Source organism: Athene cunicularia (genome assembly GCF_003259725.1).
Source record: "Athene cunicularia isolate RWA chromosome 1 unlocalized genomic scaffold, athCun1 chr1_part2, whole genome shotgun sequence".
Taxonomy (NCBI): Eukaryota; Metazoa; Chordata; class Aves; order Strigiformes; family Strigidae; genus Athene; species Athene cunicularia.
Window position 1 is genome coordinate 36,809,545 of NW_020799092.1, and position 19,186 is coordinate 36,828,730.

General features: G+C 31.8%; 1 protein-coding gene across 1 annotated transcript in view; it reads right to left on the reverse strand.

The window, feature by feature from the left end:
* Positions 1-1,397: 1,397 nt before the first annotated feature.
* The window catches only part of LRRIQ1 (leucine rich repeats and IQ motif containing 1), a 118,286-nt gene continuing 100,497 nt past the window's right edge, over positions 1,398-19,186 (reverse strand). Inside the window, exons 25-26 of the mRNA XM_026841039.1 lie at positions 16,308-16,428; positions 1,398-1,584 (exon numbers count right to left, since the gene is read on the reverse strand). Coding sequence (XP_026696840.1) covers positions 1,445-1,584; positions 16,308-16,428 — 261 coding nt within the window. The 3' untranslated portion in view covers positions 1,398-1,444. The remainder of the gene's footprint in view (positions 1,585-16,307; positions 16,429-19,186) is intronic.

Genomic DNA, 19,186 nt, shown 5'->3' on the forward strand with positions numbered 1-19,186 from the left:
AACTAATTAGGTATCTTAAGCATCTAATGATATTCTATTGCCTGCTGACAACCACAGCATTTCTATAGTCAGGCCAAACAACCTTCACTGATCATTATTCCTCAGAAAGGTAAGGAAATCTTTTTTTGAAGCAGGCTGCACTGACTTTTGAAATGTAAGACTATGATAAAAACAACACGCTGATTCAAATGAGCAAGGTTATTTACTGGAGGTTTTCCATGAGATCAGCCATCTTTTAATCTGAAAATTAATGCAAGTTCTCAAAAAAATGGAGATAACTGCTTTCAATCCATAGTCATATGTGTATGTTAGCCTTAAAAGTGCCACAAAAATAATGTCATATGTAATTTAAGTATATTTTAAAAACAGCCACAACGTAAGAATTTATGTTCTTCACTGACTGAAGTTTAAGGGTCCATTACCCTCCCCACCTCCCTCTCAGTCTATAGGGGGTTGAGGCTTCACAATATTAGACAAAAACAGATGAGGAAGGCAGACTTCTCTAGATCTAGTTAGCAACTTCTACCCTCAAAGTGGAAAACATTAAAATAATTTTACACTTTGAAATCAAGGAACATTTTCTGTGCTCTATGTTCATGGACAAAGCATTCAGTAGCAGTAATGAGTTAGATAATCATAAATAGTAGAAATATATTTTTTTCTCTTTCTCTAGATCTCTTTGCACCACAAAACTTTCACACATGGGTCTGAAGGAGTCTGGCTATATGAACAAATGTAGTTGGGTTAACAGTGTCATGTAGATGTAATGTTACATTTCCTCAAAACAAACCGAGAACTTAGTAAATTTATTTTTTCTTTAACCCTCTAGGAAAATGCACGAAGTCTTTGAAAGTATAAAACTGTAACAGGTTGCTTTATCATATTATGACCATAATTTAGGATGAAAGCTGTAGAGGACTTCTCATACTACTAAGAAAAGACAAGTGCATCCCCACCATTTGTAGGTCGCTGCAAATTTTTGGTGCTTCAGTAAAATATTTTAAACAGAATTCTCTAAGAATGGCATTGCTGGCTGATACAGATCACAACAGTTTGCAAGCACGTATTTTATTTGTTAGAAAATGACAATTCAGTGTTTTGATATGTGACATACATCATATGAGTGTGAACCATTATTGCATTTGCACATCTCAACCAGTTCTTATAATCAAGCCTAAACTTGTTCACTGTATTAACAATCCTTGTAGAGTTAATCAGTTCTGCATTCTACACCACATGAACATATAAGCAATTGAAAACACAAACTATGATAACTTACTGACAGGTATAAAATATTTTGACAAAAAAAAACCCAAACCACTGTAACCATGTATAATAAAATAAGTCAAATGTAGTTAACTGAAACTGTTTATATTAGTAATAAACAAGAATCCAACAGCTCTCCATATTTGATTAAATCAACTAGTTAAATTATTTCCAATATTCAGCTAATATTTTTAAGCTTTTGCCTTTTTTTGCCTCCTCCCCATCCTCCGCTGAGCTGCACTGGATGGTCTCGAAATGATATCCGTTCTTTAAAAGATGGACCCAAACATGACTTTTCTGGATCAGATATATTCTTTTCTAAACAATAAACAGACACATGAAATTAAAAACAAATCAAAATCCATAAATTTCACTGCATCATATTTTTAAGATAATAATATACATTAATAAGTCGAATTTGATAGCACACAACTTTTACAATTATGTATTTTTCACCATTTAAAAAGTAATACTTTTCACAAAGGCAATACTTTTGAAAAACAAAACTCCTATTTTTAAAACCAGTCTCTACTTTGATAATAGACAGGAAAATTACTACACGAAATTATCATATTTTTAAAAGTGCCACTATCTATTTTGAACATATTTTAAACACATATAGAGATATGCAATGCTTTTGATACAGAAACTAGTAATGTCATTCTTCCTTAAAGTGGATGCAGAACTAGTTCAGAAGATATTATCTAATTAACAAGTTATTGTTTTACTATATTAGAGCAAATGAAAGAGATTTATTTTTTTCAAAGCCCATGAATACTTAAACTTTGATGCTGAATGGTGCCACAGCAAGTTTAAGCACATGTAGAAATATGTGAAATAATCACTTTCATTGTCATGCATACAGACACTTGAGTAATTTAGACAATAGTTTCTAAAATACTTAAGACAATTATTTAAATAACCAGTAGACCTGACTAAAGGTATGATATTTATTTTACACAAGCCAACACTTTACAGATGGAAGTATCTTCTGTAGACTTCCTTCTGTAAGGAAGAAAGCATCTGTGGAAGACAGTTCAAAGTTTGAAAGAGAATGACATGATGTTCACTGTACAGCAGGTTTTATATATATAAATATATAAAATTAGTATGTTATTTTAGCTTATCAAATAAAAATTTTACAAACATCTTTGTGCCACCTATCAAAAACCCACATTACTAACTATATATTTTTAGTATTTTGATATTTTAACTTATTAATACTTTTTAATAGCAATGTTAAATTTATCACAATAGTGCCAAAAAAAAAAAGCAAAGCTTAAATCATATGACTGAATGTAAGTTTATCTACTAATATATACAATATAGCTATAAATTTCAAACAGTAAGAATATATTTGCTTTCTTATAGATGTTTTTCTGTAGTCTGATAGATCTAAATATCAGGAGCTTTTCACAGCCTACAATTCCCTTTGTTACGAAGTTTTAATTTAATGCAAATTTAATTTACTATATAATTCTTTTTGCAATCAAGATCTTTCAAGTATTTTTAATATGATCTCCATTCATTTTCTTATGGCTCTACAGATGTAGTCAACTGAGATTTTTTCTTAAAATATATAATTTACTCTAGGCCAACCCGATAAAGGTTTCAAATATTAATGTCTTGCCTTTATAGGATTCTCAGTTTCCTTGCCTTTGGATCCTTTTATTTAACGCCTGAAATGGTAGCAGATATCTCTACTGCAGAATGGCTTTTGTTAAAGACCAAAAAATAAAGTTATTTAACCAAGCAGTAAACTTTCCTTTAATCTGTGAAACATAATGTATTCATTGAATGCTGAAACCCTCAAATTAGTGAATTTAGTGGTTAATTTGTAAAATTTCAAAAAAAAAATCTAACATAATCTTTTAAAAATTGCATTGATTCTTTAATTTAAAGAGATGTTTTCTGAAGTTTCAAACATTTTTAAACAAGAAAAAGAATTAAGACTGGAATATGTTCTTTGTTAAAAAAAGAAAAAAAGGGAAATAGCTATTGCATGTTTAGAATGGAAAAGAAATTTGAGGCCAATTTATGCTTGAGACTGACTTTCCTATGCACTCATCTTCAAGGCTGTATCAATGGGAAAGGTAAAGTAGACATACCAGTTATTTATCTTTATATTTTGACAAAGTAAGTATTTTTTCCTTATGTTATTTTTAAACCAGAATAAATACAAATGACAGAACAAAACAATCAATAATAAATTTGAAAATTAGTTGAAAAGTGATAGAGTCAATGTAGCAAAAGAGGAAGTCAACCATATCCTAATTTCCTAATCTGGATTATTTCTGGACTAACAACCTCACTTGTTTATGAACCTATCTGTACTGCTAAATATTATTCTCAAGATGGACTTTGAAATCTGTAAATGTAGGTTTTCTGGCTTTCCACTTATAACTGTATATGTAATTCATTGGAAAGGATAAATTACCCTTCCATTACTATGAAATGTATATTATTATTCCAAATAAAAAATCTCCCCAAACAGGTTGTAATTTGCTACAAAAACTTGTGAAAAGTCTTCATAAATTACTAATATATCCTTTTATTTTGGCAGAATAACAGCTGTATGTGTCATAGTACGAACTGTGCTTGTCTAAACTTCAGAGTAAAAAGTTCACTTTTTTTTTTTTTTTAAGTTTTAATTGTAACTGATTTATGCATTGTTTCAATGGTAGTGTAGTCAAATATTTCATGAGTAAAATGTAACAACTTATTAAACTTGAGCACATATAAGATGTTTGACAAAATGTTTTAGATGTGTGTGAGAATCATCATCAGGATTTGTAGACCCTCAGTAACAGAGCAGGGCAACTTCCTCAGCCTGAAGGTATTTTCACAAAATCCCAAATACTGTAAAGGTGTAGACTCTCTGCTCCCTTGAATGCAGGTTTAACAAATCAGAGGTTATCCCAAAGTCTGACAGTCATGGCTCCTTTTTTCTTTATCTAACCTGAAATGTTGGTAAGATTTCCTAAGCTCTGCTTTAAACTTTACTATACAGTAGTGACCTAGACAAATGATGAAAGAATACACTAATCTGTATTCTTTCTTTCCATCCTTTACACAGTTGTCAGCACTTTCAGCCAAATAAAATAAAACCACTATAGGGAATGATCAGCTAATACAGAATGAAATATCTACAAGACAGGTTTGTTGTAAATCACTGTAAATCACTCCCTTTGTATGTCCCATCTTCCTGTTTTGAAATGGCCATAATTATGCTTGCTCTTCTGATAAAGCACTTTTGATATCTTCTAAATATTACTAAGAGATGGGTTTTATTATCAACAGTGCTGTTCCAGTTATCAGTCTAACTGGAGTGATGAAAGACAGAACTGACATGGAGATCCAACAGCCTATTCCCTGAAGAATTCTCAGACACAGGTATGAGTCAGACCAGCATATAAGTATAGTGAAGTTTGCTTACTCCTATTGGTATTATACCTAATTCTCAGACATTATACTCACAGACTCCTAGTGGCTTAAATGTTAAGTATGACAGAAAAATTGTGTCATCAAGCAAAGAAATGTTTCATTTATAATGAAGGTATTAGTCAAATATGAGAAAGGTTTTTATTGCAGTTCTTTCTTCTAGAGTTCAATGCAAGAACAAACAGAAAGAAAAATGAAAATACAGGAAAGGAATATGTTGTAAATATAGAACTTGATTTATCATACATGTGTCCACAAATTACGATGCTTAAATTTCCATCTTTTGCTAGTTCACTGAAAATCTAGGTACGAACACTCTCTTGGTGAAGTAAGACCAGTCTTCTACTTAAATATAAAGTAAGCATCTAGGAAGAGTCTTTCAAGAAGTAAAAAACATTACGTATAAATTAAAACTAAAACTCAATTATTTTGTTGTCAATATCTGTGTTTACAACAGATTTTCTGATTCCACATTGTTCAAACAGGCATTTTTTTCGTTCAGAAATATTCAATAAAGACAGCTGCATTAGGAAACGGTTAGAATTTTGTCTAGATTGAGCAGATGAGGGAAGACAGGAGACTTTGGTAAGGGATGACAATGCCACTTTGAATTAAGAGACTGAACCTATAAATGTTCCTTAAAAATATAGTCTCATTTTTCTAAAAAAACCCCACCCCAAAACCAAAGCACCCAAACAAAGAAAACCCCAAACTAAACAAAACATATTAAAATGAATAGGTAACTGAATCCTTATTGTATTTGTTTCAATTATATTTGTTGCCTTTACTTATATTTATTGGGCTTGACTTCTTTTCCTTGGACATAAATACATTTATACCTGCTCAGGGGAAGTTGTTCAATTTTACTGATTTATGAGAATTTTTTATTTTAAGAAAAGAGGAGAAAATAATAAACATTGGGGAGAATACTTAGTTCAATTTACAGAAAAATAAAACAAAGATTCGCCAAAACCCAATGTTTGATAGCAACTGAAAATATTTTGCATTTTTTAAAATGTTCTACCAAGCATACACCTGAAGTGCTTCAAGGTCAGATATTAAGGTATTATTAAAACATTAAAAATCTCCATGTGATCCTTTAACTGTTCATAAGGGTGTACTTTATTTGAAAGTCTTACTTTACACCTCAGTATTTTTTTGAGAGAGAGCTTATATTTTTCTCTTACAGAGTTACTAATGATGTGAACAGTTTTTACAGCAAGCTTGCATTTGCAATACCTCAATGTTTCCCTAAACTGCAATGTGTCATGCAAATGAACAGTTCAAGTATTAGCATATACGATTGAATAAAATTACTATTACCAGAAATTCTTGACTGGTAAAATAAAAGGTGACATTAACTGTCATATTTTGCTATAAACATAAAGAGATCTGTAAAGCATATATTTCATTAATATGCATACATACCCACGTAGGTACACATGTGTATTTGTGATTTATGAATAATGACTATAACACTTCTTTTCATGTTATGTTCCATGAGCATATTTGTAGAGGGCCTTGAGCAAAGGCAACAACAGAAAGATTGTTTCAAGATCTAAGTAAGTACCTTTACTAAATATAAATTAGAACTATTACTCTGCCTTTACTCTAGAAAGTACTGATACTGTAAATAATAATAATAATAACAACAATGATGATTATGACAAATTATTTTTACCACTACTGGTACTAGAATTAAATAGAACCTGACCAGTATATTAAGTATAATTTAACATGATATACAGTTATTCTAATACCTACTCATATGGGAACAAAATCTTAGCCAAGGAAAGCAATTTAATTTCTCCTATCTCAAAGTAATATTTGACTATATGAAGCTCCAGTCCAGTATAGTTTGAGAGATTTTCAGGTGCCTGTATATATCAAATAACCATTTTTTTTTTGAGTATGTGCTGAAAGCTTGTCGTGGGTTGAGTTCACATGCTTCTATTTCTAAGCAGCCACTTTTCTCTTGTTTAATCTGTTTTCTGCTATTGATTTGTTCTGGTCTTTTTTGGTTAAAGCCTGGGTCTTTTAACAAACGTCAAGGTTTACATATCCTCTGTTTTGATAAGTAATGCAATATGTAAAATGCTTTGAATGAAATTCTTGGTGTCCAAGAAGAAAAGCTTTGTTAAACAGGTTATGATAGAACTTTTATGATGTATAGTAGACGTCATAGGGCATTTATCGATCCACCTAACGTTGTGTGTCTGGAGATATAATTTATTTCAAAGTCCTTACCATATTGTATTACTTAAGAGCAAATACAGTATAAGAAGGCATGGAGAAAAAACTTCAACATTTTAATGAAAGTGACCAGAACGAATCCTTAGCAGCAAAGCGTTTACATCAATTTAAACTCTGAAAATAAGGTAGGTTCAGCAGGTCTGTGAAAAAAAGTAAATGCTACAATCTCAGAAAAGTTACTTTTTAATAATAGTTATACTGAGGTTGGATCAAAAATTTTCTTTAGGTGCATTGTTTGCGACAAAACAAAAATATATTAATTGTACTGCATTTTTACATTAAATTTTTGTATGTCACACATATTTGAATAGTACTGAAAAGCCTCAGGAGCATCTTATACAAAATTCTACATAATATGTAAAAATATACCTCCTTTCCATATGCAGGTCTGAAGATAAAACATATTGATCTTTTTGTATGCAAATGATTAATTTTGTCTGTAAATCTTCTTGACTTCAAGTTGGTAGGACTGGAGACTAACCTTAACATTTTATAGAAATAATGAACTTTAATGTCTTCATTTATCAAACACTGATGCTTTTCTAACCAGATCATGCTGACAACTACATAGTTGAACAATCTGAACTTTAAAATGTGACTCAGACACATGAAAGAATTCAGATGAGCATTTGCCATAATAAGTTATAAACATTTATTAATTGCCATTCTACACACTTAAAATAAACAACACAACAAATACAATGCTCCAAATATGTTCATGTGAATTATAATATTCTCCTAACTAGAAACAGGATTTATAGCACCATTGGTAACTGAAGTCCAATATTTATTTTGTTTTTCAGTACCTTATTTATTTCCCTGATTTTGACCATTTAGGATGAAATTTTACATACTGACTATCTGCCTTTGGCCAAAGTTTTCTGAAAGGTCGGTCACTTCTAAGAAAATATGTGAAATATTTATGCTGCCTTTTGCAGAGGGGACTTGAACTCGCAAGTAACAGAGCCTTGCTTTTAGGATCTGTCCAAATTTGGATCAAGTATATACAAACTGAAGTTTTTACATGATCAGAGAGATGTTGTTCTTGATTTTTTGGGCTGTATTCCCTACAATATTAGTCATCATGGAAATGCGCTTTATCATAATATTACATGGAACTAAGCAAGACTATTCCTAAAAATAATGTTAAAGATCATGCTAGGTCAGGGAACTTAAGACCCTGCTTCTTTCATGCTCTCTGTGGCAGATGGAGCCTGGCTACAAGAACCATGGAGAAGATAAGAACCAAAGCTCCTATAAGGAGACTAGGAGAAGAGGCAGAGGGCTAGAATTAAAACCTGAGACAGAAATGAGACTGACTTGGAGTTAAGGTGGAGAAACTAAGGCTAACTTGGCAAACAATAGTCTGATATAGCTGGCAAAAGATGCTAGAATGACTTGAGAAATAGACTGACACTGAAAACAGAGAGAAAATGTGGGAAAGAAGAAAGTTGTGTATTCACAGAGGGTAAACAAGTAAGAATAAAAAATTGATTAAGGGGCACTAGATAGGCCCTAACTCTCAGAACTGAATTAAAAGAAGCGAGAATATAGGTGGTGATAAGAAAGGATACAGACAATAAGTACATTAAGAATCTGGACTCAAGATCTGCCTAAATAGTAGACTAAACCAGGACAAATTTTGAGATTTAAACTAGGAGATGATGAATCTGAGGAATACTGGCAAGGAATATCTAGATACAAAAGGGAATAGAGAGAGGAAAAAGGTAATCAGACAAGGATCTGTGGAAAAAAAACACAAGACTTCATCGCAACTGTGGAAAGGAAGCCTAAGAATAGATGTGAGAGGAAGCTTATGCTGGAATTAGAAGTTGGAGGTGCAGAAGAAAGAATTGCTCATAATATAAGAAAGCATTATGGAACACAAATCTGCAAAAGTCAACCATGAAGAAGAAACAAATTAGAAGAAAAAAACAAAGAAAGATTGTCTTGGGGAAAATGTTAACAGACAAATCTTTGTCATGCAGTGCAACAGCTCCGTAGTAGCTCAACAATTCTGTAGTAGCCCAACATTAATTACCAGATCTTTCCGATCAATGACCTGATAAATATTTTTGAAGCTACTTGACAAATATTACACAGCAAAGGAAAACTAGAATTGTTATTATTTACTCATATCATACCACAGAAATCCTTGTGGTGTTTGTAATGGTTCCAAGGTTCTAAGTGGGTCTAACTTGCATGTAAATCAATATCTCAGAATGGATTTTCTTTTTTTTTAACCTAATTTCTCTTTAAAAAAATGAACACACCCCACACCCCCCTGAATCTGCAAAACCTATTAAAAACGTATCAGGTTGTAAAATTAAGCACTTAAAATTTAGGAAATGCCTCTGTGTATGTTATACATAGTTGAATTATTTTCATAATTCAAAACACAGACGGTAAAATTACATGCGATAATGTATCATTTCTCTCCCCAGCCTGCTAAATTTATGAAAGCAAGTGCTAAGTGCCTTTCAAAATCTGTATTTAGGCAATTTTTTAAATATGTAACTTCAGTGAATTAAGCAGCATCTTGTAAATTATCATTCTGTAGTGTGTTCAAAAATATTAGATATGTACTGTTCGATGGTTAGCTAATACATAGGAAAAATATATATGTATCTCCATAATAATTTCATATGGTTAGGAAAGCAGTATCTTTCAGCTGTGTTTAATAAATAGAAAAAAGTTTTGATCTTGCAGAATATGTCAAATTTGCATGCATGAGTATTCGCACTATGAAAAATTATACATAAGTGCTTTCCTGGTCCAGATTTTCTTGTTCTTAATCACGATCACCACTAGTTGAAGTTTTAAAACACTTGGGCATGGAAGCGAGTGGAATTACACTGATAAACCAGGCCTACATGTGTGTTTCCTTACATTTTAAAAAAATAGAAGTCATTAAGATTGCATACTGAAAGAACAGGGAAATACTTAGATGTTATATCTATGAATAGAAAAAAACCAGTAAAAAAATTGAAGATTTTTGCATTGTGTATTAGACACATGTATCATACTGGAATCTATCTTGCTGGCTTTGATTAAGGCAGTATTTAATCTCAGAAATTCACTTTTGCCTTCATGATTTTATGTTAATTTTTGAGAGAAGCCTCCTTCTCAAGCAGATAATACTAAGATAAATATGTCTATGTACACATAAATGGTGACACCTATGTTGATTTACTTCACTTCTAAACACAGGATTTATATCTATAGTGGAAAAGAATTCATGGTACATATCGGATTTTTCCTAGTTTCATCATTATAAATAGATGGTTGAATTTTTAATAATGTTTCTTGGACTACTGTACTTCTATTGTTACTTGGTACAATATCTCTCCAGTTAAGAAAAAGAAGTTAGTGAATTTAAGAAACTCCAGAAGAATGAGAGTTAGACCTACATTGTCACCAATTATCTGTATTTTGTGAATTAGTCATTCCACCATTTGACATATCCCTTGATTTTGTCACCACACTGTGATGAGTTTGTCATTTGCAAGGCTGTACCTGTGTATATCCAACTGTAACATTACTCCTTTGTTGCCATGGCAGCTGAAAAGAGTTTATCCAGTTCACAAATAAGGAGGAGGCCCTTTTCCTTTCCTAACAGTTAAATATAATGTTGTATCATCCTTTCTTCAGTAGATCCACAAACATACAAGGATGGTATATCATGGCTATTATTTCTGCAGATAGGAAAACTGATGTATATAAATTCAAAATTACATTCCTAATATCAACAGGCTAGTGACAAAACTGGAAAAAGCCAAAACACGAATCTGCAGTTTAATACTTTCATGTACATAAAATATATCCTATTACACCATATGCAGAAGTTCAGCATACTGAGGAACGTTTAAAATATAATGGAGAGTGTTGTACTGATTTATTAATTTCTAATACAGTTCTTTTTCTCACTGATTATTTAAAAGAAAGCATCAATGTCAGATGAAAACTTTGGAAGTGACACTACTAAGATTATGAGCTTTATCTACCTGCACCATAAGTTTGCAGGATATGAACAAGTTCTTGTTTGGAAGTCATTAAAGATTTTACAATTCAGATAGAGTTGTGCCACTGCTAAATTACCCCATATTTCTCCATGGCTTTTTACCATTCCATTCTAACATGTCTCAGGGTTTCCAGACTGAGTATATTTTGCACTCTTTCAGCCTATAACAGGTTTAATTAGTTTCTGACTGTTTTCCTCCGACCATGTAAATATATTCTATGTATTAATGTATGGTATATTGACAGCTCTTTTTCAGAGGCATATTTTGTATCTGGTAAGATTTACAGAGGTATCTGTGTAGAAAAAAAATATGTTGAAAGGATGTTCAAAACAATATTTATGCATTTCTACTAGCTATCAAAGCCTAGTAAATTTTAATTACTTCAGAAGTATACAACCTTTTTTCATCTATTATACGCCTTCATTTTCTGAGCACAAAAAATGTTATAGTATGGAACCATCTCACTATCTTTTACTGGACAAAATGCTTGTCCAATAACATTCATGGGGTCATATAACCATATGTGGTTATATGAAAAGATAGATTTATTCTTAAAATTGTGACAGTAGTTGTGATTTCTAAGGTAAATTGGGTTCAGAATTTTGCTGATGATAATTGCTGTAAATATCCTATATAAATTTACAGCATTTCTAGATATTTCTAAGAAAAAACTCATAAATTTTACCATAATCTTCTAGGAAGTCTGCTAAGCAAGTAAATGCTGAGAAATTGAAGGAACTAGTAACTAAGTACCTAAGTACCTTCATATTTGATCCCATGCATCTAAGATGTTTCTTACTCAGTTTCTATAACATGGCAAACTTCTAATTCAGACTGCCTCAGCAAAAAAAAAAAACAACAAAAAACCAAGAAAAAAAGACCACTAGAAACCCCCCAGTAAAATATGAGTAAAGGCATGAAGAAAGAGCTTAAAAATTAGATGTTTACTGCACACAGGGAGTTTACAAATCCTAAATGAAAGACAGCAGTTACGGAACAAGAATATATAGACAATACTAATACTAAGGAGAAAGGAGCAAGAAAGAAGAAATTTTTTAAAGAACTGATGCTGCACCATACACTGCTTAAGACAAAGCTGAAGACTTTCTAAGGACTCTCATTACCAAAGAAAGGAAGGAAAAAAAAAGGTGGGAGTTCTATCAAGAGGAAAAAGAACAAGAGAGAGAAAGATGTAAAAAGAAAAATGAAATAAAAGTTACTGTGTTTGGTTTTTTTCTTTGAGTTTGAAGTCTTTCCACTGTAAGAAAGGCATTATTAAACTTCATTAATTTAATTTCACTGCTAACATAATACTGAAGTTTGAATTTATCTGATAAATGAAATTGATAAATGTTTGTAGTAGAGATAGTATTTATGGGATGTTTTTTGAGCTAGGGGTGATTAATGAATGACAAGATTCAGGTCCAATTTTTTTATTTTTTTTTTTTTCCTGGAAAGTAGTGTTTTACTGATAACAGAGGCTCCCTGAAAGACTAGAATTCAGGCAAGAGAAGAATTAAGAATTCTGGGCAGTCTTTTAAACAATTGGAGGCACAGCTACTTTCAAATTCTGATGCTTCTGGAAATCCATTTCAAAAGATTGCAGTTCACAAGACAAGACTGAAAATAAAGTTTAATATTTGCAGAGAAAAGAAAATTACAAAATTGTGATGACAGGTAAACAACATAAATATGTAGGATACTCATCTAAAGGTCCAACATTGACTGGCCAGAACCAGATTAGGATGACAGAATAGAGCTGATGATTGTCACAGCCTACTCACAAACTGGACATTAGTATAAAAAGACCATCTGGTCTATCTAGGTATAAAAAAAAAAAAAATAAATTACTTCTAATTCTTGTAGAATATGCCAATTTTGCAATTTAGTGCTGACTACACTAACAGTGTTCAGAAAAGTATTAAAACAAAGCATATAACCAGCCACTTGCACCAATATTTATGGAGTAAATACAAATACCAGTAAGTGCAGGACCAATACTTGAATCTTGCATAACTCTGACTGTAAGCCACTAATCATCATGGCTCGTGTATGTGTATTATAGAGAAATTATACCCCAGGACAAAAAACATTATTTTGCAAAAGTAAGGTAAATTTATGTTAATCTGAAAAGTAGAAAATACAATCAGCAAAAGGTCATTCTAACTCACCTACTTTTGCAATTTATTTGCAGTATGTACCACAGAGATTAAGATCTCAGCAGTGGTTAGAAAAGAATGGACAAAAAAAACTACCCACCAAAAAAAACTTACTTCAAGAAATAGAAAAGGAAATTAGTTACCAGGGAGCGTAAAGAAATACCTATGATTCTGGAAGGAATATAAAGTAGTATGTTTGAGAACATAATGTATTGACAATCAATAGAGACAAGGTCTTAAATTAGATATGTAACTTATTCTAACTGAACAATTGATACTCTTTCTTTACGTTATATATATTTTTTTTTTACTTTTTTTTTTTTTTTTTTTTTAATTCTGAGTGAATTTACTGCATTCAATTTTCCCTTTGCACATATAACATGGAACCACATCAAATACTTTAAGTACAAAAATGGATTCCTTAAACTGAGATATGTTTACAGTGTTTCTTTCATTCCTTAATTCATTTTGGTTTGTCAAGGAACAGAATTAATTTAATTTAGGCTTAATCTACCCCATAAAACTTTTTCAGAAAAAAAACCAGTAAATTTGGGTGACAAAAACCTTAAAATTCTTTAACCAGGAATTCTAAGAACCTATCTTTGGAAAATAAGGTCTACAAAAAGTACATCAAAGTTGGGCAGTTCCCCATAAAATTTCTGAAAATCTTGACTTTTTAAAAAATCTCTCTGAACTAAAGGATAATAACTTTGAAGAATTGTATGTTTTGTTTTTAAAAAACCCATGATCATTAATTTACAGTCATGTCCCTGTAGTATATAAAAAATATTTTATTTCAGTATCATTTATATTTGAGGTTTTTGAGTAAATATACCTAAAAATCTTTTACCCTGCATTTTTAGACATCACTTCTCAGCCCAGGGGATCTCAACATTTTATTGATACAATTATGATTCACAAATTCCATATAAAAACATATGATACACCCAACTAGTATCTCTGATATATACTAACACCTCTCTCAGTTTTATGGCACAGTTTGTGATGACTTCCTACCAATAATTAAAAAGAATTCTGAGGAACAACCAAGATTATGGATGCTGCAAAGTGAACTTAGTAGCGTTTTACTAATTAAAGCTGTCAAACCATTGAGGTCGAATTCTCATGAAAAAAAATGGTATAAGAACTCAGTTTAACAATTTATTCAAATGGCAACGCCTCAAAGGTCACAGCCTCTTTTCTAAGCTCTTCTGTAATACAAGTGCAGGCTAACAAAAGGAATACACCTACTAAACAACTAAAATAGTTTCTAGGCTTCTTTATTAAATACTTCAGAAAGCAAAACCCAGAGGTTATACAATACAAATACAGGAAAGTACTTTATAATAAATACATTATAAATAAAGGCAAATTTCTAATGTTTTCAGATGAAGGATACCACAGGGCTTATAATTTATTTTTGATTATTGAAAAGCAACAGTCTTTGACAATCAGAACTAATATATGTGTTTAGACACTGCATATAAATTGTACAAAGATAATAGTAATGTCTGATTTTATATATAATATGTAATACAATTTACCGTATCATCATTGTTTAATTTCTCAAATATGATAAAAAATTTTATATAGATGCATATGCAGAAATGTATATAGAAAGACATAAGACATGAGCCTTTTTTTCCTTAGTTCCTGGACTACTGAAAGCAGAATGAATATATAATTGTGTTGTAGTTAGATGTGTGTTTTATAAAAATACATATATATCACCAAATGCTGTAAACTGTCTCTCTGTCTCTCACACATGACTCTGCCAGTTGATCTTTTCTGCTCCTTTCCTAGTCTATTCTTTTAGAAGGTATAATGCAATGACACTTTTTTTCATTACTGTTCCCAAGCTCCTAACACAGACAAGTTCTACATACCTATCTTCATCAAAGCAGCTTATTCTTATTTATTTTTCTGGATGGAGGTATAGCATAGGTTACAATCTCAACCTAGACAGCAGTTATACAGTAATATGAATGTAGTGTGCACTCTTTACCTCAATTATTCAAGATATGGATACATTCTATTCTGAATATATGAACATAATGAAAATGTTGCTATTGAAATTAGTAGCTTAAACTTGTCTCATTTAAATTCAGGATCTTAGCAGTTAGGAATCACATCTAATTTAAATGGTGGGGCTTCATCACTAGCCAATGGAGAGAAACAGGACACAATTCATTCTTTTTTAACATGGCAGACAGAGAGAAAGAATCATTCTTTCTCCATGGATGCAATTATCTTAGACTAGAATGGTAAATTTTATCTAATCTAATTTTAGGAATGTAAATCAAGTGAATAAGCATGGATAAATTGTATTCACTGGTTGTTGTTTGTTTTTGGTTTTTTTTTTTTTTTTGCCTGGGGTGGACTAATATAATGTAAATAAATCCTTATTGCAAAGGCTTTAAAAAATATGTCAGAAAAATAGAGATATCAAGTATTTTTAGATGTTTTCCTTGATTTTTGTTTTTCATTCACAGTGAAAAGTCAGCATATATGAAAACATAATCAAAAAGCAAATCCAGCAATTACATATAATTTATGAAATAACCTGATTTCTATTTTGACATAAAACATTTCAAGAAACTTCACTACTTAAACAGTTTTAGGAATCTCAATAATTTTGCCAGTGTTATTTATTACTGCTTATGTTTTCTGTAATGTATATTTTTGGGGTTTGGAGTTTTATTTGTTTGAAAAAGACACTCGTACACAAATGACAAAATATAGTATGTCATATTATTAGAAATATATTCATATCTTCTTCAGTTATATTACACAAAATAAAATGTGAAACATAAAGTGCTACCATTTTATGACCTTCAAGTTTTATTTTTTCTTTTTATCTATATATAATTATTTTTTCAATTTGTATGATATTAGAGTGGTACAAATACAAGGCTTTAAAAGGATCCTCTGCCACTGAGCTATAGTAAGTACAGAAGATCTAGCATATGTCACAGGGAACTTCCCGTTAAAATCACGAAAGGAAAGTCTATTGATATTAATGATTCAGTTTTTAAACAGAACTACAGAAAACATGAAAGGTTTTAGGCAACGAAGAAACAGAAGGATAAGTAGCATGTGTTATTAGGGATTCCATGCTCAGTTAAAGTAATCTTTAAAACTGATATTGAAAGAAACCATAACTTACTTGAAGATCTTGCTGAGTGTCTGTGTTGCTGCTTATTTTTTTCTCTGTTCTCAGTCAAAGCACTTCCACTGGCCATGGAAACAAGGTCTAAATCCGTGTCTTCTCTGCTTACAGGGCTTGCCTGGAAGCAGTGGGAGAGAATGTACACAATCATGAAACAAAATATAACATTTTCTGAATGCAGATCACATTACCCCAAATAAACAAACAGGGTCTGTCAAACAACCTTCTTCAAAATGATACCACAATCCTTTATTGTTGCCTAGGCTGAACAAATGCTCTATGTCAAAGCATTTTTGTAAATAAGAGCCGATCTTAAAATTGCGGTTTGTGATCTAAGTCAGTGCAACAACAAAAGAAAACATTTTAGTACAGTAATTTTGAAGAAAATCAATCTTGCAGATGGCTGATGAAACCTTAAACAGCTTAAGATCATTTACTGACCAGTCTATAATTTAAGTTATAGTTGAATGTCAGAGATGTCATATTGGATTATTTTCTGCAATATTTATGTTTTATCCAGGACATGTATCAGTTGAATCAGTCAAGGGCCTAGTAAGTAATTTAATCTTTTTTTTGTTTGTTAATTAATCATAACCATCAGACAGCATTTTAATTATACTTTAGGTAAGAGTATTCTGTTAATTATAAACTTTAACATCCAGTGGTGGTACATTTTGGCATGAGGCATGTTACCTGCACATTAATATGGCAAAACAGCAATGAAAATAATATTTCATTTTAGCAATGGGTCCTTGTTTTGGGAACATGTAGGGCACAGGTTAAAATACTGACCTGAAAGGTACCACATGCTGTAAATGGCAGATTGTTAGCTTTGCAGAAATGATTTCACATTTACTCAACAACAACTGTTTTTCCTTGAAATGAAAAGCAACACCAAAAGCAAACATGTAACAACACGGTTGACTACATAATGGGGACCAGTAACAATGACAGGGAAGACTCAGACACTGGAAGAGAGATCTACAAAATCCCCAGTGTAGAGTCAGTCAGCTGGAAGTACTGAACGTAAGGAAATTTCTAGTCTCCGGAACTTCATAAGCAGAGTCCAGAAGGCAGATTAAGTCCGTCCTCTATCTGGGCTGAAAAAGATCAAATCCTTTCAGAAGGAAGGTGTCTGAGTAGACTTCATTTCTTATTAAAAAAAAACCCCAAACCAACAAAACCAAAAAACCACCAAAAAAGGAAAGACTGTGCTAGTTGTAATGTCACCAAACTTTTGCCTAATATTGTGGTAGCTAGACTGCTCAATCAGGAACTGAGAGACTGGGTTTCAACTCCTTCCTTGGGGGGTTGAAGCTTGCAGCTCCCTTTTTCTCAGGAAAATGACATTACTATAAAGTTGTAGGCTATTCTGGAGGAGACAATTTCCAGACTTCCTGTTTAAACCAGCTCACTGTACCAAGAGCAGCATTGCACCAGTGCAGACAGGCTTTGTAGTCCAGTCTAACTTAGTGAACTCCGATGAAATGGAGACCTGTTTCATTTCTTTGTCTTTACCCAGTCACTGTTTAATGTAAAATTCATTAAAAAGTTCATGCATTTTCAAACCAACAACTCCAAAGATACAGAGATTTTACACTCTTCCTTAGTGACTGTGTAGTCTTTGTGTCAGCACAGAAAGTTTATTCCTTGTTTTCCGACGCTTGCCTTTTATATGTTTAATAAACATGATTTTAAATTTTGGGTTGAACAGGTAGCAGGTTGTATTATCGTTGTTAACATCAATATTTTATTTTCTCTTCCATAGCGTGTCAAGAAACTTTGAGAAGAGTAACAATTTTATCCTGCCAACTCTGTATTTTTGGCCTTAGTATTTACAGCTGCTTTAAGCTCGTGAGAGCTCTGTATGTTCAAAATCTTTAAATAGAAGCTTTTAGTCTTTCCTTAGTAGAAATAATGCAACCATCGTGATGCTCAGAGGTATTCAAACTAATAATGGAATTGATCATTCTTATTTCCAACTAACCTGTTTCAACACACAGCAGATTTCTAATGTCCCAATTCTCAAAGACCCAGGAGGCCACAGCACTTTAAATTAACCTTTCCATGAAATCCCTATCATCATAGAATCTGAGGCTTCATCATCTTGTAGACAACAATATTCAGTGTTATACTGTAGACTTTAATAGGGCTTTCTGGCTCTCTGATGTAAAATATCTTTTATTTTATTTCAAATAAAGATAAGTCTTTTCACCTAGTTACAGTCAGAGTAATATTTAAGGTTATATTAATCACTGGAACAAGCTTAATTTCAGGTTTGTAAAGAACCTGATTGAAAGTCCTCTGAAGCTAATTAAAACTTTCCCTTTTAAATTTATACCTTAGATCCAAAAATTTGGAAGAAATTTAAGATACTGGTACACTTTTTCAGTGTAGTATTGGACATCTATCTGTAGTGATCACCATACTTAACTCTTCAGACTTTTTGCCCTTAGTTTTATTACTACACACCTTTATTTTTCCAACTAATTGGAAATTAATTTCAATCAGGAGGAGTCTTTGCCTTGAATACAGCTCTGCATCTGAATATTTGTGTATTCTTATGCTAAATTATCAAGATATTCTGTAACCTTCTGAGGTAAAAAGTGCTTTTAAATTCAAGTTACATCATAATGATTTGGAGTTACTGATTAATAATGAAGTGGTTAACCATGCAGGTAACCTAAACTATATATAAAGATGAATCAGGAAGGCTATCCTACCTGTCATTCAGCAAAAACATATTAATTTCAGTTTAAAGTAAGTCAGCATGCCTTCCTAGGCACTTATGCAGTAGTAAGTAAAATCATCAAAATGTTTAAGATTAATTTAATAAGGTCTTAGATTTACTGCAGGTTACTACATAGGGTTTATTC